Source organism: Emys orbicularis, chromosome 5 (assembly GCF_028017835.1).
Source record: "Emys orbicularis isolate rEmyOrb1 chromosome 5, rEmyOrb1.hap1, whole genome shotgun sequence".
NCBI lineage: Eukaryota > Metazoa > Chordata > Testudines > Emydidae > Emys > Emys orbicularis.
The window spans coordinates 94,792,040-94,812,849 of NC_088687.1; the positions used below are offsets into that span (position 1 = coordinate 94,792,040).

General features: G+C 41.6%; 1 protein-coding gene across 1 annotated transcript in view; it reads right to left on the bottom strand.

The window, feature by feature from the left end:
• Nucleotides 1–1,224: 1,224 nt before the first annotated feature.
• The window catches only part of DCUN1D4 (defective in cullin neddylation 1 domain containing 4), an 83,941-nt gene continuing 64,355 nt past the window's right edge, over nt 1,225–20,810 (bottom strand). The window contains exons 5-11 of the mRNA XM_065404943.1: nt 14,794–14,885; nt 12,111–12,181; nt 9,448–9,539; nt 6,664–6,772; nt 1,834–1,938; nt 1,409–1,511; nt 1,225–1,313 (exon numbers count right to left, since the gene is read on the bottom strand). Coding sequence (XP_065261015.1) covers nt 1,258–1,313; nt 1,409–1,511; nt 1,834–1,938; nt 6,664–6,772; nt 9,448–9,539; nt 12,111–12,181; nt 14,794–14,885 — 628 coding nt within the window. The 3' untranslated portion in view covers nt 1,225–1,257. The remainder of the gene's footprint in view (nt 1,314–1,408; nt 1,512–1,833; nt 1,939–6,663; nt 6,773–9,447; nt 9,540–12,110; nt 12,182–14,793; nt 14,886–20,810) is intronic.

The window sequence follows — 20,810 nt, forward strand, 5'->3', positions numbered from 1 at the left end:
ATGAAACGGAAGTCCAAGATGACATGACAAAATACAGAACTTAAAACACATCCCAGTCACTCATTTTCCTCAACTAAATGGCTAAAACTTTCCTATACAAATAATCAAATTAATGAAATTAAGAAGTGGCCCTTACTAATGGTATTGTATATTTAACTCCTTAATGCTGGTGTTTAATGTGCCCATTGCCTGCAATGGACATTTGGCCAGGAAAATCCAATCCCCAGCATGAAAGTACTTAAGCTTTCACTATTCAATATAATTTTTACTTACTTAGAAACACAAAATTATAGCATGGGAAAAACTAACTAAAGTTACAAACAAAAACTAAACATAGGTTTAACTGTTGGCTGGGAATAATGAGCCTTAATTCCGCAGCTAAACACTAATTTTAGATAAAAAGTTTAAATTTCACTTTGTAGCAACATAGTTCGAACAGTCTTGGTACACCAAAAATAAAAGGAATATGCCAAAGGCAATTTACAAAAGTCTAAAACCCATTTTTAAAAGGTACTTTAATTTGTTCACTTGTACCTATATTCAAACTACTGCAGTTTTGACATTAAAAAGCCAGGACTTTCTTCTCCAAGTGGAAATCATCTGTGGCATGTACAACTATTACAATTTTAATAATAATAATAATAATATTAATATTAATAATAAAAAAGACATCAATACTTCTTACTAAACAAAAGTGATGTTTGACATATGCCTGTGAAGAAAATCATAATGCACCTCTCCTTGTCTCAAAAATTGGCATCTTAAACAGTAAAATTAGAACTGCCAACAGTTCCTCCTCATGATAACTATGTTCAAACAGACTTAATTTTGTTTTCTGAAACGCTACATTTGAGACCGAATGAAAAACAAAAACTAGAAGTTACATGTTCACTGAAGGTGACTAGAAATATGCCACAAAATTATTTTTACAATACATTTCTCCAGAAATAATCCCTAGGTGAAGCTTTTTTATACACATATACAAAATTTAGACAGCAATATACACATAATCACAGTGAGGATGCTGGCAAGCTCACCAATCTGTAGTGTAAATACAAAATGCAAAGCAGCCTTCAAAGAGAACAATGCTACACAGCAAGCATAGCTGGCCTGTTAAATAGCAAACACCAAAAGTTCCCTGCAAAAGGGATACAGTGCAAGAAAAGCAGCATGCGCTTTGATACAAACAGCAGTTTATGGCTAATGGTTGACAACTGTGGTAACAGTGACTCTTGAGCGGCTGTGCATAGTAAACTCCTATGTCATCTGTTTCCCTTTATACCACTCCACAAATTCATCCAACAATACTGGCCCTGTAGGGAGATATCAAATAATTATATTTTACATAAATCTTGGAAGAGGGGCTGCAGGAGTAGGGGCATATGGAGAAAACCGAAGGAATACTTACATGCTCCATCTTCATCATAATTACTGAGGTCAAGGTTAATTGTTCTGCTGAATTCTAGCACATTACACCATTGGTCCTTGTTGATAACTTTGTATTTTGATTGCTGTTTAAGATAAGAAGTGTAAGTTACTAAAACAAAGTTGGAGTTTACAATGTGAAAGAAATCACTTCAAATTTGCAGGTTTTTAATAGAACTCAAATGCAATAAAGGATAATGATTAAAGCTCTAAACCAATGGAAGGTGTAGTTTTAGGGCTTGGACACTGCATTTTAAGTGTTATGAATTTACAAAATGACAATTTTGAAAATAAGCACTGAGTCGTATTTCAGTAGTCTACTAGTAATAACATCATTAAAATATTAATATTTCAGAGAAAAACCAAGTAAAATGTGAATCTGTTTCAAACTGAAACTTTGTTGTATACCTCTAGGAACTGGTGGAATACTGGAAAAAGAGGCCACGTTTTTCCCAATAGAAGTCCTAACATGCACTTGGCAGTATTTATGTCTAGGCTGCGCTGGTCCTTTTCCTGTTGGAAGGGAAGAAACAAAGTTAAAATGTTATCTCAATATTACTCATTTGCACCACTGTTCACTCTTGGCACATCATGAAAACTACTGCTAAATTGCAGGCAACCTGTATATTAAGCACTGTATTGTTTTAACATATACAACAAGGTAAGACTTCCCAATGAAAACTCTGTTTCTTTACCGTTATTGGCCATGCTACAGAAAGACCAGTTACTTTTCATACTAACTGTAGTTCAAGGATCCCTACTGTAGATGAAGCAGCCACTCTTGGGGTACAATTTCAGAACTTTCTGGAAGGCAGCAGCCACTTAAGAGTGAAAATCTGGTCGACACATGGTCTTCTGGGTGGAAATTCAGCCTGCTCTTGCCTTAGCTTTGCTTCAACCACCTCCTTTATACTGCTTAAGATGATATTGCAGAAACACTTCTTTCAGTGACAAATAAGTGTTTACAACACCAATTTAAGATGCATTTATGCCTATGTAATTCAGAGTTCTTTCTCTTCTGATTCATTAAATTTGGTTAAATTTCAGAGTTTAGGCTTAGTAGCAGTGCAGAGCATTTCTGTGTTGAAAGTCCCAGTATATTTTGCTAAAGGGCACTTTCCTGTTATTGCAGTTGCTTAGGTCACCTCTCTGATATTTTGATTATAATGTTGACAAGTTGGGTAATTCTATCAATGGTCATTATCGCAAGTTTTCAACATTTCCTGGAAGACCTGGTCTTCGCCTGTAGCTTCCTCATTTTGTCTTTCACTTTGTGCCATGAGATGTTATCTCTAATTCTGAGTGTGCTCCTGGCAGACCAGGTGCCAGCTCAGGTTAACGTCCCCATGTCTCAACTGAACACTGACAAATACATAGCTGGGATCAGTCTGGGTCACCTGTTTGTTAGAATTATTAAAACAAGTATTAGAATTCTAAGAACGTATTTAGTGTTTAGATTTTATTGGATGTTTCTGAGTTCTACATGCATTAATCTCACTTATAACATCTGTATCCCATGTTGTAAGGCAATATTTGAACGGTTACATTGTGAGCTCCTGTGACTCTGTAAATGACCAGACAGGAGAGAGACATTAATTAGCATGAAGGGCTGATATTCAAGAGAAGATGTTACACCCTTCCCAAAGGGAAAGTTCCCTCAATATCATATGATCTATTGTGGGACATTGCAACCGGAATTTCCCTACGTACCATCAACAAGAGGACAAAAGACTTTTGTTCTGCTTTCCTCCCTGTGAAGATGAGTAATGCAAATGGACTCCTCCCATCAGCTGTGTTTGCAGCTCCGAGGATATGAGAAGAAGAGAACAAAACCCCTAACACGAAGTAACTGATTATCTATATGATACTCGGACTCTGGGATGGCTACATGTTTCCAGGTATAAGCAAGAGATCCTCAGCTGCTGAGCCTGGGTTAGCCCTAAAGGACATATAGAGCCTGCTTATTATAGAAGCTTCTATTATTTTTTTGAAACTTAAAACTGTAACTCATTTGTGTATATATGTTTACCTGCTTTAATTTGTAAATAACTCTCGTTTCCTTTACCTATTTCATAATTTTTTATATAGTCATTGTAGGATTGGTTACAAGCATTGTCTTTGGTGTGATATCTAAGGTGCAATTGACCTGGTGTAAGTGCCTGGTCCTTTGGGGCTGGGAGTAACCTGAATATTGCTGTGATTTTTGGTGTAAGGGATCATCTATCACAAAGGTATGCTACCCTAGATGTCGAGCTAGATCCGAGTACCCAAAGGGACTGTCTGTGACTCCTTGTTAAGGCTGTTATAGTGTCTGAGGAGTTCACTTGATAACTGGTTGGTGAAATCTAATTATAGAACTCACAACCAATGTGGGGTTTGTGCCCTGCATTCTAACAGTTTGCCTTGAAGTTGGTACTCATGTTCTTGAGTCACTGCAGGCAGCGTTACACTGGATGCTTAATTTCTTTATCAAAGTCAATAGTTTCTTGTGTTGTTCATCTGTTTAGCACCTCTTGAAAGTGCCTGGCCAATTGCTCTCATTTCTTTTTCTTTTAAGGTCCTTTCTTGTATATTCTTAATAAGCCCTCTGGCTGGTGAAAATTTGCCAGTAAGAACTTTGCTGAGTTGATAACGTGTTTTAATATTTCCTCTTTCGGCAGCCACTTCAGCTTCTTTGGCGATGTTATCCATGTACCTCCTCTCCTTTCTTCTCATGCTGTTTTTCACTACTTTGTCCTTTGTTTTATACAGATATTTTGCTGTTACTTTTTCTGGAGATGTTTTTGAGGAATGGATATACAGTAGAACCTCAGAGTTATGCACACCAGAGTTACGAACTGACTGGTCAACCAGACACCTCATTTGGAACGAAAGTACACAATCAGGCAGCAGCAGAGACACCCCTTCCCTTTCCCCCCCAAAAAAAGACAAATACAGTACAGTACTGTGTTAAATGTAAACTACTAGAAAATTACATTAAAAAAAAAAGATTTGACAAGATATGGAAATTGTTTCTGTGCTTGTTTCATTTAAATTAAGATAGTTAAAAGCAGCATTTTTCTTCTGCACAGAAGTTTCAAAGCTACATTAAGTCAATGTTCAGTTGTAAACTTTTGAAAGAACAACCACTATATTTTGTTCAGAGTCAACTGGCTATACAGTCACTCTCCTTTTGTGGTCCAATGAATAAACACAGACATATTTATGCAAAAAGTTTGGTTTTGTCAAGTCAGCATTTTCTGATGGAAAAAATGTGTCAAAAAATTCCAAACCAGCTTTATACCTGGTGACTCTGAGGAGTTCCAAGTTACTTGATCTACGTTTTTGCATGAGAATAGCATTCCATCAATTATGAGTCCTGATACCAAACACAGTATTACCAGTGCAGATTTTGTATTTGGAAGAGTGAAATCAGATCAGGATGCCTATCTAACACGTATTGAGAACACAATTCATAATCTTCTGAAAGAGTTATGAATCAGTATTTATATCACAGCCAGCTTTTGCCACATCAGGTTGTTGGGTTGTGTGGTGGGTGTGTGGTTTTAAGAGAAAAAAATCTAATGCTTGTCTTGACAAAGATCAATATGTGGCTCAGTGAAGGAAATTCTGGCTTTACGCTGGAGGTTTTTGTCACATGTTCTCTCCCCTCCTTCATGTACTGTAACGGACTTGGCATCATTCTGCTTTTAAAGTTCATTGTGATGACACCGTACCTCCTCCTCATTTAAGTGTTAAAAGAAAGCTGTAGCCCATTTTGTTGAATAGAACAATTGAGGAGTTCCATGATGATAAGCGTACAGAAAACATTAGAGAAGAAAAATAACTGGCATTCCTAAGTCTTGTATCAACCTTATGAAGAGTATCACTGGGGACACTGATATTCCTGTGAGTGTAACGAATGTTACTATTAGACTTTGTACATTTAAAGATTAGGGTTTTTTTCCTGGTTGAAGAGCAGCTCTCAGCCTGCTTTAACAGTTTAAATAACTTATTTTGGACTCCGTTATTGCTCAGTGTCACAAATGTCTGACTTTTCTGCAAGATAGTCACTAACAGGCACAGGTTCAGAAACAGCAATTATGAATTTCTTTTGAAATACAAGTATTTTATCAGATTTTTTTAACCAATATAGCTGTCAACTGCTATACTAAATAAGATAGGTGAAGACTCTCTAAAAGCCTTCAAGACATTTTCTCAGATAAGTGTGCAAGTTTTTAAGGACTGGTGTGTGAATCAGTAAGTTACAGTTTAACCCAGGGGTTCTCAAACTGGGGGTTGGGACCCCTCAGGGGGCTGCGAGGTTATTACATGGGGGGTCACGAGCTGTCAGCCTCCACCCCAAACCCCGCTTTGCCTCCAGCATTTCTAATGGTGTTTAAAATATATTTTAAAGTGTTTTTAATTTATAAGTGGGGGGGTGTCACACTCAGAGGCTTGTTATGTGAAAGGGGTCACCAGTACAAAAGTTTGAGAACCACTGGTTTAACCCAATCATATGCAACATATCTGTCTATCTTAGGTACTCATTACCCTGGTATCTAAGTGCCTCACAATCTTTAATGTATTTATCCCCACAAAATCCCTGTGAGGTAGGGAAGTTCAATGGAACCCCAATTATCCAATCTAATTGAGACTGGGGCCAGATCGGATAACCAAAAATCCAGATAAAACGGAGAATGGGCGGTGGGGCTTGGGCTGACAGCCCAAGACTCCCGCTGTCAGCCCCAGGTAGCTGGTGGTTTGATTAATATGGAAAGCCAGATAATAGAGGCTTGGTTAAACGGGGTTCTACTGTACTATTCCTATTTACAGATGGGGAACTAAGGCATAGAGACCAGGACACTTATCCTGAGTGATTGAAGTCAATGGAAACTGTCATTTACTTCAATAGGCACAGAATCCGGGCCCAACTGACTTGTCCAAAATCATACACGAAGTCTTTGGTGAAGCAGGGGATAGAACCTGTAATCTACCGCATCCAAAATGAAAACTAGTCACTGGACTTGTCCTTCACCCCCCCCCCCCCTTTTTCCCTCTGCAATGCTGATATTTGGCATACATAGTATCTGGAAACACACAAAGTCAACTTTAAAGAGTGAAGATTTGTGTGCGTTGGAAGCAATCTTACTTGGCATCCTGAGAACAACTAGTCCCAGACTTGTAGCTGTTGTATGTGAAAGTGAACCCACAGAAAGCAATAAAAATAAAAGTCAGACTGAGTCCTGAACTACTCACCCGTGCAAAATCAAATGCATATCTATAAATTAGCTTAAAATTTGTAGGCTCATTTAATAAGGATCTCAAGTAATCCAAGGAATTTCTCAGTTTCTCTGTTGCATCACATCTACAAAAAAGAAAAGATTTTAATAATCCAACACTAGATTTTCATCTGAACTTTTAGAAAAAGATATCCCAAATATCCTTAGCTTTGTCTTCATTACCCCACCTCTATATGTTTCCTCCGTGAAAGTTAAATACACATCAGTGGGCTTATCTACACAAGAACATTGCACCAGTTTAACCTAAGGTGTGAATGGAAATTGGTTTCTTTAAATTGGTGCAAACCCGTGTGGATACACTTATTTTGGTTTAAGAGTAGGGTTTTTTTAAGTTTAAGTTGATTGGGAGCAGGTTTAAGTTAAACCTAAATAAGCCAGTCATACTGAAGTAAAAGCATCTGCACAGGGTTTGCACCAATTTAAAAACTGATTTAAGTTACACCACTGCAATTTTCCTGTCCTTACAAGGCTTTGACTACTATCACAATATTGCAGTTATTTGACAGTTATTTATAGACAAAAATCTATCCTGAATCACAGTGTGGCTTGAGAGCCAAAAAGTCTATTACTGATATGATCTTCTCGCTGAGACAACTACAAGAGAAATGCAGAGAAAAAAAAGGCGCCTTTACAAAGCCTTCATCGATCTCACAAACTTTTGACCTTGTCAGTAGAAGCGGACTATTTGTGATTCTAGAAAAGCTTGGATGCCCCCCAAACCATGATTCGGTCCTTCCATGAAAACATGTATGGCACAGTCCAATATGACGGCTTAGTCTCTGAGGCTTTCCAGATTCATAGTGGGGTCAAGCAAGGTTGTGTATTTGCCCCAACTCTGTTTGGGATCTTCTTCTCCTTGCTACTGCAACAAGCTTTGGGTTCCTCAACTGAGGGAATCTACTTGCACACAAGATCTGATGAAAAGCTGTTCAATCTTGAAAGACTCAGATCTAAAACCAAGACTCGGGAGGTCTTCATCCAACACCTCCTCTTTGCTGACGACGCAGCAATGACCACCCACCCAGAAGCCTATCTCCAAAACCTCATGAACAGTTTTTCCAAAGTCTGCCAAGACTTTGGGCTTACCATAAGCCTAAAAAAGACTAACATAATGTGCCAAGGAGTTGAAGAAGCACCCTCCATCAAGATCAACAACTATGAACTTGAAGTGATGAACAAGTTCACGTACCTGGGGTCCACTATCGCAGTCAACGTTTCACTTGAAATGGAACTCAACAACTTCCGCACTGGAAAAGCCACCACAACAATGTCTAGACTTGAGCAAGTGGATATGGCAAAACAATAAACTGACAGAACACACAAAGATCTGTGTGTATTGTGCATGTGTTATCAGCACACTTTTGTATGGGAGCGAGGCATGGACCTTATACTCTCATCAGGAAAAGAGGCTCTACAGCTTTCATATGAATTGCCTTCATTGAATCTTTGGAATCTCCTGGAGGGACAGAGTCACCAACACTGAGGTGCTCAAACGAACCAGCATACCCAGCATGCAAACACAGACGTCTTTGCTGGCTTGGGCATGTGTGCTAAATGAATGATGAGCGCATCCCAAAGGTCATCCTTTACGGCGAACTGGCATCTGGAAAAAGACCCAAAGGACACCCACAATTGTGTTTCAAGGACGTGTGCGAGACCTCAAAGAAATGGACATGGATGTGGATAACTGGGAAGATTACACTCAGAACCGCAGCTTTTGGAAACAAGATCTTAACAAAGGTCTCACAGTTACGAGAGGAAGCAGTCCGGCTTAGCTAAGGAGAAAAGAACTCACAGAAGGCAGAGCCCAAAGGATCAAAACATCACCTTTAAATGTGAGAGATGCATCAGAGATTGTTTCTCTCGAGTGGGTCTCTTTGGCCACAGCTGCCATAAAACCAATTGAGTAAATTCTTTACCTCTCAGGGGCGCATATGCATGGTCTCATGAGACTGAAGATGCCTATTACTACTCATGTGTTAAACCCTGCATGCTGTAACAGCCTGGCAATATGGCCTAACACATCCACATTGATTTTGAAACTTTGGGGCTTGAACAGACTGGTCCACTCTAAAATGACAGAAACATATCTGGGGTGTGTGATAAACCAGACTTGCCAAGAGGAGCCCCAAGAGGAAAAAAGCCTGGGGAGGAAGCTTGGCTGAAGGGTTTCCTACAGAAATGCATTTGGAAGTAGGTACTGTAAGGAACCAAGAATGTCAAGGAGTGACTGAGAATCCTTGCAAGTAGTCTGCATGTGGGAATAATTTGTGTGAACAGACTAGAATCCAGAACAGTCACTATGTTTGAGATTCAGCGTTGTATGAATAAAGCAACTTCAAGGAGAGGTGATTCTGGTTAAGACTTGAAGAGTTTGAAGTCTTATTTGGAGTGGGCTGAGGCCAAAGAGTGCCTGATTACAGATGACTTGTTCCTTCAGTCTGGAACATATTAACCCCCCCTCTTCATTTTGCCCAATGTGCAGACAGTTTAAGCCATGAGCCATAAGTTAGCAAAGTATGCGCAGCATAACTGCAAGAACACATTGTTTTAAAGACGTCTGCAAGTGAGCCATGCTTGCTGTAGATAGTCAAGAATAAACATTTATGTCTAGTTCTCCAGAGCAGAGTCTTCCACTTTGTGTGCTAAACCAACACGTCTTTTTGGACAAAAAATTATTTGACATTATTACATTGACAACAGCAAAATTAGGACTTAGAACCTTTTAAAAGACACTTACTGCAGCGATGTCATTCCTTTTAACCATTCTTGCAATGTGAAATAACCCATGTTTTGTGCATCCAATTTCCAAGCTAGAACAAGCATAACTACCTATTTAAAAAGGAGACAATATTAGGATGGAGGGGGACAACAGATTTCTTGAACAGTTATTACTATTTGCTTGCCAAATCCTTTTATTCAGTTTAGAGTAAGAGCCATTCAGATATGAGTGAAACAGGCAGGATGTTGAAACTCCTACTACTGAAAAATTAAAATATTTTTTTAAAAAGTTCTACAAATTGAGTACACTGCTCATTTATTCAGAAACACTTCTGTATTAAATTACCCTTTCTACCCTACCTTTCAATTTGTTAAGCCTATGTACAAAGCCCACCAAACTACATCTTTAAGCTTTGGAGCAGGAACTGTCTGTACAGCATCTAGCATGACTGGGCCCTAAAGGGTACGACAACACTGCTATAAAAAACAAGAAGAGCTGAGTCTCAGAGCCCAGGTCAGCTGGCTTGGGCTACGGGGCTATAAAACTGCAGTGTAGATGTTCGGGCATAGGCAGCCCAGGCTCTGAGATCCTCCCCTCTAGTGAAGTCTCAGAGTCCAGGCTCCAGCCCTATCCTCAAAGTCTATACTGCAACTTTATAGCCCAAGCCAGCTGACCTGGATCAGCCGAGGCTGTGTCGCAGGTCTTTTATCACAGTGTAGACATATCCTAAAACTCTGCTGTAATACAAACAGCAATGACTATTTACATAAAGAGTGGTCCAACTCTTGACTCCAACTTTGAAGTAATTTAAGGTGATTGAAACCCTCCTTTACCTAGCTGTAGGTAGGATTTATTACAGCATAAAGGCTCTCCTGTGAATATAAAGTTTGTCAGTTACTATGGTTCTTCAAGAGAGCATTACCTCTGTGTATCTCACTTGTGGATTGTGCCTCCCAAGTGTTGCAAAACTTCAGAAAGCTTATTAAACACTACAGCTGTGGTTCAACCAAATGCCCTCACACATGAAACATTTGGAGCTAAAGGCTATATAAAAGGGCCATGTGGCCCCAACTCCTTCCACTTAATCCGAGGGTCTCATGAGGGAAGAGCTCTGAAGAATAGTGTACTGGTAACACAACTATGCAGAGCCAACATCCTCAAAAATCATAGTTACTGCTAATCTACTATTTTTCTTTATGGTGGTCACTGCATACTCCCACTTGGGGGAGTCTACCATGCACCACAGGAACATGGGCTGGTAAATTCTAATTAAACAAAGATTGCAGAATTGTTCTTCTACAACATGCATGAAATCTAGATACCAAATCTAGAGAGTAGTGTCAAGTAAATGTCTAAATCAGTCCTACAGATTTTCAAAATGGAAATATTTCAAGGCTGCAGCTGCTGCTGCCTTAGCCCTAAGAACTTCAGGTACTGTCACCCTAGGTAGCATATAACAAATCTGAGTACACAGTCTAATCCATTTAGGATATGCTTACCCTTTGCGCTAAGTTATTTAGCCCCTCCTGCCGCCTGCAGGACCCAGCTACATTCTAATTCTAGTACACAAGCTCTATCAGATCTACCACAGGTATGTCTCCTTGAGCTGAAATTGAGACCTTCCAGCTTGAAGTGTAGGCCTACCCATAGATGCTGAGTGAAAACGGCATTCTTTGAAATGAATGTCAAAAGATACAAAAAACATAGACTAATTCCTAAATAGCTTAGTCCTGTCCAAACAAAAACTCAAGACCTTTTTGAGATCTCTGGTATGAAGCTTAGATTCCCCAGGTGAGAAAGAAGGTTTGGAAAAAAAATACCAGGAGATTTAGTTCAGGAACTCAGACACTACTTTTGAGATACATTTGGATAAAGTGCAGGGCAACTGTCCCTGGGAAACAGACTGGAAGGAAGATCAGCCATTAAAGCCTTTTCTAAAAGCTATTAATGCAGTTAAAGACTCTGTTGCTAATTACAATTACAATAATATTTTCCCAAGAGCTCAAAAGTTGAGTCCCACCATGAACCACAAGGATTTAGTGAGTTATTACACTACAAAATTGAGTTGTGTCTTGTATTTCACACAAATCTCTTAGTACAAAATTATAATTTTATCTAGCCAGATTTAATGCTTTAAAAATCCCACAAAAGTCAAGTCAAGAAGCCAGACTGTCCTGTTTTCTTGTACATGACAGGTGTATTATGTATGAATTTTAAAAGGTCTTTTCTAATTCACAAGACATTCCTGACTGTAAGATATACATGTTTTCTGTATCACTTGTGTTTCAAAATCAGGTGGATGAGATTAGCAAATTTTCAAACAGGACAATATTTCCCCCCTCAGAAATATGAAACAAATATATGAGCCCAATAATGTGCATACCCAATTCATTTCTAAATTAAAACTCTAGGATAATTTCAATTAAAATAAACACTAACTTTTTGGAAGGTTTGAGCTTTCAGAGGTTAATTTACCCATTTTCAGTGAAGGCAAGTGATTTTAAGGTGTGCCATGCCAAAGCAACAAAATAAACCTGCCTGGTTTATGCTTCTCCATTTAACAATGGTTTCTTCAATTTTCCATTTCAAAATGTTTCAAACTTGGATGATAAAAGATTAAGAGATACAAGCCAGGCTAACTTTGGTGTCTTAAGCATATTTTGGGAAAAGCATAAACTTACATTTTCTGGTTCAACTCCGATATCTTCACAAAATTTCTCCATGCCTTCAGGACCTACAACGTCATCAGTCCCTGCAGTCAAATGACATTTCACAATATTGTTGTTTAAATTAAAATTTACTGAAAGCACATCACTGCTGTAAAAGAGAAGTGTTCATGCAACATAAGCTGAACTTCTGTAGAATTCAGTTTTCTTTTTGACATACACAAATATTTACCCTTTACAAGAAGATATTAAACTATGCTAAAAGTTTACACCTCTGGCAAGGCGTAAGAAGAGAGAAAGAAAATATCAACACTAGCCTTCATTTCTTTTTTAACTTGTACCACGGTACCCAGTAATTGCAGCAATTGTGAAAAGTGAATAAGGAAGGTACTGCAGGACAAAGACTTCTGAAACTGGCTCAGTACCAAAGTGCTGCTATACTGGGTGAACTGAACACAGTGGTTATTGGAACTTTCTAAAGGCTCAAGCCAGGAAACAAATTGGTTTAAAAGTTATCTTCATAGTAAGCAGACAATAAATCTTAGTTTTATTGGAATGCAATAAGATTTTTTAAAAGTAGAGAATACAGCTGACTAACAAATATATATTATACTTGTATGGAATTGACACCCCCAGAACCTAATGCACAATTTACTTGTTTATATTAACAGTAACTATCTTCTCCGGGTCATTTAAAAAAAAAATCTGAAATAAGATTCTCATGCCCATTTTTATTCGCATTGCAACAATACCATATCACACCACATTATGGAGACGTCACATACACAACCCCCCCATAAAACCCTGCAAAGTAATTGCTATGTAAACAGGCTTCAGAAAATATAACAGCAAGAAGAGCAGCAATCAAATCAAGACTCTACTTCACAATCTCTGCAATACGCTGTGTGAAAACTACTAGAGGCATATACAAGTAATAGTCAAACAGGCTTGAAAAAACAAGGTTTTATAATGAGAACAGCAGTTGATCCTTCACTATTGTGTTATAGTCAATCTTATATCAGTCTTAAATATTCAGCCTTCAATTTAGAAGTAACATGCTTTTAATTATACACATATCCCATCTTTCTTTCCCTATCTTCCCATTATCCCCCTCCCCCCCAATTCAGCTACCTCAAAACATACAACAGTTAAAAAAGATTTCTGCTATTTTGTAAGGGAAAGTCACATTAGGAAAAGGGCAGTATCAACAGTGGGTTTGTGTAAAAGAGAAAAACCTATGAAGTAAACATACAAGATCCTCATTTGAAAATTTGTTATCTAGGAGTGTTATAACACCATGAACAAAACTATACCCCCTCCTCCCTGCCTTCTTCTTAGCACCTTTGCAGATGCAGCAAGTGGAAAACCAAAGTTCTTTCACACACCGCCATCCGCTCATCCTTCTTTCTACTGAACTCTTGCCAAGAATGAGTTATTCCAGTAGTCAGAACAAGAATAGAAAATGCACACAGCCATCAAGAAAGGCACAGAATCTGGCAATAGGGTGCCTGCCTTTCTCTCTCTCTCTCTCTCTCTCTCTCTCTCTTGTCTGTCTCTCTTCTCCCAACCTGCCAGACACAAAGACCTCAGACTAGTTTGGTTCATATAAATCATGTTTTGCTTTAATAGCATCACCATCAAAAATTAAGTGGTAATTTATTAGCTGTACAGATGCCAAAAAGGAATGGAGATGAGAATATTTAATATTATGCATCCAAACCAGCAGCTGCAAAAAGAAGACTACGTCATTTACTACCTAAAGTTCTAGGTATGCTTTCAGAGAAACTGCCCAAGGTCCCCATTTCTCTATCTACCAGCTATTCAGTTTCCCCTTCAGTGTTCTTTGCAGTACTGTACTATAGAATTATTTTCTCCCATTGCAAATAGCTTCCTTTAGGAGAGTTTTGTGTATTATACAGCAAAAATAGTAGGTCACTGCCTGTATGTTGTCAGACGATGAAGTATATCATAATAGGTGGTCCTAGAAGAAATTGCCAAGTCAAGTCCTGTTCAATATACAATAGTGAGAACGAGGCTAAAATATACCCTCATGCTTAGTGATGAAAAATAATTCTAAGGAAAGACTCCTTGGGGAAATGTGATCTCAGGAATCAGTTCCATTTTCTGCTTAGAATTGGAACCAGATTTAGAAGTGACAAACTAAATATGGCTAACCTCCTTCCCCTTTTAAAATGGGGCCCATGTCAGCAGGTGTCTACACTTCTCAATGGTAAGGGGCCAGAGCTCTAAAACAATGAGTTAAACAAACTTCAGTTGGAAACATAATTTAATGTACAGATATTAGCAATAAATTCTGGTATAGATTTTAGCAATAAACCACAATTAAAGCTTGATTTTGTTTAATGTACAGTTACTAATTTCTTTGTAATTGTGTGTAACTTAAAACCAAAATAGTGATATATTATCTGCATTTGAAATGTTTCTTGTTTGGGGAAAATATTGTCTTCAGTGTGCTAATTATTCTTTCCGACACTGGCACATCTTGAGTTCTTTGGCATCTGTCTATAAACAGGATTCTTTTTTATTCAAGGATTCTTTTTTTAAACTCTTTGCTTTACCAAGAAACCTCTGTATTCACATTTAAATTTCTAGGAAAAATCTCATTTAATAATGTCTTTAAATTTCAATACAAATTTAGACCGTTGTCAGGATTAGGCATTGGTACATATCAGCTTACCTGCATACTCATAGAACCATTCTAAGCATCTCTTACTTGAAAAGACTTCTTCCTCTGTCTTTATTCTAGTCGAATCATATTTTCTATACATGCTAAAAATGGAGAATATAAATAAGTAATTTACATTTAAGAAAACAGCTTTGTAGTCAAGATACAGTTAGCCAATACAAATGCAATATCATTTTCCTAATATGGATAGTTTAATCTTAGGGCTTCTGTTTTTCAGGGTTTATTACGGTAATTTCATTTTGGGGGAGTCTATTTTTTGGAAATTTTTGAGCTTTATGTAGATGTCCAAAAAACTGTATATACTGTAATGAGTAATGTATATTATACGCATTAGTCATTATAATAGTATATACTGTAATGAGTAATCTCTCTGTAATGTTCTTTAGCACACTTTAACATAGTACGGTTTCAACCAGCACTACATTAAAGCACACTAGGGAAGTTTTAATGCACATCAACAGTGGCTACACAGACCAGTTAATGCGCAACATATGAGTGCACTTTAGAAATCACTCTCTGACAGTGTGCACTACTGATCCATGTAGACAAGCCCTTAGATACAAGTAACCATTTCCAGGTTTACTGCATACACACCAGTTTGTTTTCTTTTCTTTTCTCTTCCAGAATTGGGTGTTTTATTGGTGTTTACCAGTTAAAATCTCAAATCAGAAGCCCTACTTAATCTTTAGCATTTTACTTAACATCTTGCCCGCAGATATCCACTTATTCTGTTAAGCAGTTGTGTAAAGAAGTACCATAAAACTAAATATCAGAAATACTGAATATACAAATAAAGCTTGCTCTTTCAAAGTTTGGAACTTTTTCAGCAACATTGACTAGATGGCTCAAGGAACTGTAATGAGCTCTTCAGACCTTCATCTACAGATCATTGGTTTAAAATCCAGCTCAGGCTGATAAGTGACCACCAAAAAAACCTGCAGGGTAACCAAATGCTATGTGAGTTTGTTAGAGGGCTTTCCCTTCACACCCACAGGCGCCGACTCCGTGGAAACTCCAGGGCTGGAGCACCCACGGAAAAAAAATAGCGGGTGCTTAGAAACCACTGGCAGCCAGCTCCTCCCCCCCCCAAGTGCCTCCCGCCCACCGGCAGCCCCCACAAATCAACTCCTCCCCCTCCCTCCCAGCACTTACTGCCTCCTGCGATCAGTGGGGTGTGCAGGAGGCTCTGGGAGGAAGGCGGAGGAGCGGTGATGGGGCATGCTCAGGGGAGGGGGCGGAAATGGGTGGGAAGAGGTGGGGCGCGGAGGGGAGTTGGGAGAAGGGATGGAATGGGGCCTGGGGCAGAGCAGGGGCAGAAAGATGCGGGTGGAGGCTTGGGGGGAAGCGGGCGGGTAGAGGCGGGACCTGGGACGGAGAGGGGGGTCAAGCACCCCATGGGCCTAGAGGAAGCGGTGCCTATGCCCACCCTGGTTCTTCTCACACAGACAGAAAGCAGAAGACCAGAAATCCGAAGTGCAGGCAATGCAATATTTATTGGGGTTAGTTTCAAGCAAGCATATTCATAGCTCTACACCAGGGGTAGGCAACCTATGGCACGCATGCCGAAGGAGGCACGTGAGCTGATTTTCAGTGGCACTCACACTGCCGGGGTCCTGGCCACCGGTCTGGGGGGCTCTGCATTTTAATTTAATTTTAAATGAAGTTTCTTAAACATTATAAAAACCTTATTTACTTTACATACAACAATAGTTTAGTTATATATTATAGACTTATAGAAAGAGACATTCTAAAAACGCTAAAATGTATTACTGGCATGCGAAACCTTAAATTAGAGTGAATAAATGAAGACTCGGCACACCACTTCTGAAAGGTTGCCGACCCCTGCTCTACACACTGGCAGAGTCTGTTTCCAAGTGTTCCATAGATTCATAGATTCTAGGACTGGAAGGGACCTCGAGAGGTCATCGAGTCCAGTCCCCTGCCCGCATGGCAGGACCAAATACTGTCTAGACCATCCCTGATAGACATTTATCTAACCTACTCTTAAATATCTCCAGAGATGGAGATTTCACAACCTCCCTAGGCAATTTATTCCAGTGTTTAACCACCCTGACAGTTAGGAACTTTTTCCTAATGTCCAACCTAGACCTCCCTTGCTGCAGTTTAAGCCCATTGCTTCTTGTTCTATCCTTAGAGGCTAAGGTGAACAAGTTTTCTCCCTCCTCCTTATGACACCCTTTTAGATACTTGAAAACTGCTATCATGTCCCCTCTCAGTCTTCTCTTTTCCAAACTAAACAAATCCAATTCTTTCAGCCTTCCTTCATAGGTCATGTTCTCAAGACCTTTAATCATTCTTGTTGCTCTTCTCTGGACCCTCTCCAATTTCTCCACATCTTTCTTGAAATGCGGTGCCCAGAACTGGACACAATACTCCAGCTGAGGCCTAACCAGAGCAGAGTAGAGCGGAAGAATGACTTCTCGTGTCTTGCTCACAACACACCTGTTAATACATCCCAGAATCATGTTTGCTTTTTTTGCAACAGCATCACACTGTTGACTCATATTTAGCTTGTGGTCCACTAGCTAAATTCCACTCCCAGCTCTGATGCCACAGAGCGTTTACGTATGTCCCTGTTCTCAGCTCTGACACCGCAGAGTCTTTGTCTGTGTCCCTGTTTCCTATTCCCCCCACCTCCTTCTTAGCAGCCCCATATATACCTGCAATGTATGCCCGTGGTCCCACCTCTTACAACTTATGGTCATGTTCCATTTTGGATGGTCATGAGTCTGGGGTCTTCGTCCCACCTCTTTTGTATCCCATGGGAGGGATATGGAGTGAGGTTGTGCACTGACCAAGGCCAGGCTTTTCTTCGGCTCTTAGTGTGTCTTATGCCTCCCCACCAAGCCTCCTTTCCCCTCCTAATGGGCGGCTTGACCTTGGCTTGAGAGAGAGGAGCCAGCCAGCCTTCCAGCGTATGCTCATCTAATACACTCCCACCATCCCCAGTAACACTTTAACTGTTCTTATCTGTTCCCATTATACTATCAAATCCATCTGGCTAGGCAGAAGCAACACACAGTGTTTTTGTTCACACACATTAGTAAGGATATGGATGTATCAAAAATAAAACAGGCAAACAAGACCCAAAATTCTATCTCATGTGAATATACAGGCCTGAATCCTGCATTATCACTAGCACTCCTAACAGAGTTGGTGGTCTCAGTTCAGTTCCTGAACTGCCCTTGTAACAATACGCACAATAATGGCAATTTCTGCAGAAAGTCCACAGCCAAGGACACAACCAACTTCGCTGCTTCCTAAACAGAAACTCTCTAGAAGAGGGCTTAGGCCTCTGCGTAGAGAAATATAGAAAAACTTGAAGTGTCTCTATCTTTACTGTATTTGTTCAGCACCAAAACAAGAGTATCATGAATTTCTATTACTGGTGACACAGGAAAGCCATCACAAGTGCTAAAATAGAACAGTTAGTTAGACTAAAGTAACTAGGGTTTTTATGGGAGGGGGAAGATGAGGGGTTTGGGAGATGATGTTGTCAGTGTGTATCTCACTGTAGATGCGAGTACTTTTTTTGTTTGATTAAGAGTGTCCGTTAGGGCAACACATGCACCGTATGCCTCCTCATGCTCTCACACAAGAGCAAAATGGGGGGAGGAATGGAGGCAATACCATGCTCCCACAGTTTCCTTGCAATTCAAAAAAGACGGTTACTTACCTTCTGTAACTGTTGTTCTTCGAGATGTGTTGTTCACGTCCATTCCACATTAGGTGTACGCGTGCCGCGTGCACGAACGTCGGAAACTTTTTCCCTCAGCGGCTCCCGTCGGGCCCGCAGGGTCTCCCTTCCCGCCAGAGCGGCGCCCCGCCCCAGCGTATATATACCCCTGCTGGCCCGACCCTCCCTCAGTTCCTTCTTGCCGGTGACTCCGACAGAGGGGAAGGAGGGTGGGAAGTGGAATGGACGTGAACAACACATCTCGAAGAACAACAGTTACAGAAGGTAAGTAACCGTCTTTTCTTCTTCGAGTGCTTGTTCACGTCCATTCCACATTAGGTGACTCACAAGCTTACCATTGGAGGAGGGTAGGAGTCAAGGAATAACTGATTGAAGCACCGCCCTGCCGACCATCGCGTCATCTCTGGTCTGATGGTGGATCGCGTAGTGGGCTGTGAAGGTATGAATCGACGACCAGGTGGCTGCCTTGCAGATCTCCTGAAGCGGGACCTGCGCCAAGAAGGCCGTCGAGGACGCTTGGGCCCTAGTAGAGTGAGCCCGGATCGGAGGTGCAGGCACGTTGGCGAGCTCGTAGCACGTGCGTATGCAAAGCACGATCCACGCCGACAGGCGTTGCGTTGAAATAGGCTGGCCCTTCACCCGTTCCGCAATGGCCACGAATAGCTGAGTCGATTTGCGGAAAGGCCTGGTACGGTCCAGATAGAAAGCCAACGCCCGCCGCACATCGAGGGTATGCAGGCTACGATGGCGAGGGTCCGTATGGGGCTTGGGGAAGAACACCGGCAAACAGATGTCCTGCCCCATGTGAAAACTTGTGACCACCTTAGGGAGGAACTTAGGGTGAGGCCTAAGTTGCACCTTATCCTTATAAAAAACAGTATAAGGAGGTTCTGAGGTGAGGGCCCTCAGCTCCGACACCCTCCTAGCCGAGGTGACAGCCACGAGGAACGCGACCTTCCATGAAAGGTGCATGAGGGAGCAAGAGGCCAGGGGTTCAAAGGGGGGCCCCATGAGTTTAGTGAGGACCAGGTTGAGGTCCCACGGGGGTATAGTGTAGGGCGAGTGTAGGGGAACATCCTATCCAGCCCCTTGAGGAATCGGACCACTGTGGGGTTGGAAAACACGGACAGCCCCAATTCCCCCGGGTGAAACGCCGATATGGCGGCTAGATGCACTTTAATAGAAGCGGGGGCCAGGCCCTGGCGCCTAAGGCTCAGCGGTATCGAGGCCCGCAAGGGCTGGACGCGCCGAGACTCACACCAGAGGGAGAAGCGCTTCCACTTGGCCAGGTAGGTTGCCCTTGTGGAGGGTTTCCTACTACCCAGGAGGATTTGCTGGACCTCCTGGGAGCATCTGTGCTCCGCCTCATTTAGCCAGAGAGCAGCCATGCCGTGAGATGCAGCGATGGCAGGGCCGGGTGGAGTAGGCGACCTCGATCTTGTGTTATGAGGTCGTGATGGAGGGGGAGGGTTATCGGAGAGGCCACGGACAGCTCTAAGAGAGTTGTGAACCAGTGTTGACGTGGCCACGCCGGGGCGATGAGAATGACCTTCGCCCTGTCCCTGCGGGCCTTTAGAAGGACCCTGTGGATGAGTGGGAACGGGGGGAAGGCATACCGCAGGCTCCCGCCCCACGGGATTGCAAAGGCGTCCGCCAGAGAGCCCGGACTGCGGTTCTGGAAGGAGCAAAACTGTGGGCACTGGCTGTTGTCCATGGTGGCAAACAGATCCACCTGGGGAAACCCCCACCTCAGGAAGATTGAACGGAGGATGTCCCGCCTCAGCCTCCACTCGTGTGTGAGGTAGGACCGGCTGAGACGGTCCGCCAATCCGTTCTGGACCCCGGGGAGATATGCAGCCTGGAGGTGTACTGAATGGGCTATGCAGAAGTCCCAGAGGAGGAGCGCCTCGCGACAGAGGGGAGAGGACCGGGACCCGCCCTGCTTGTTTATGTAAAACATAGCGGTAGTGTTGTCCGTCAGAGCTGACACGCCGTGCCCTCTTATGGTGGCGTGAAAGGTCTGGCAGGCGAGGCGAACCGCCCTCAGCTCCTTCAGGTTGATGTGAAGCGACTGTTCCTCCCTGGACCACAAGCCCTGAGTGCGTAGGTCCCCTAGGTGCGCCCCCCAACCCAGGTCCGACGCGTCTGTCACCAACGTCAGAACTGGTTGTGGGGCGGCGAACGGGACCCCCGCACAGACCTGCTGTTGGTCGAGCCACCAACAGAGGGCGTTCGATACCGGAGCCGGGATCGTGACAACCATGTCTAATGGGTCGCTGTTGGGGCGATA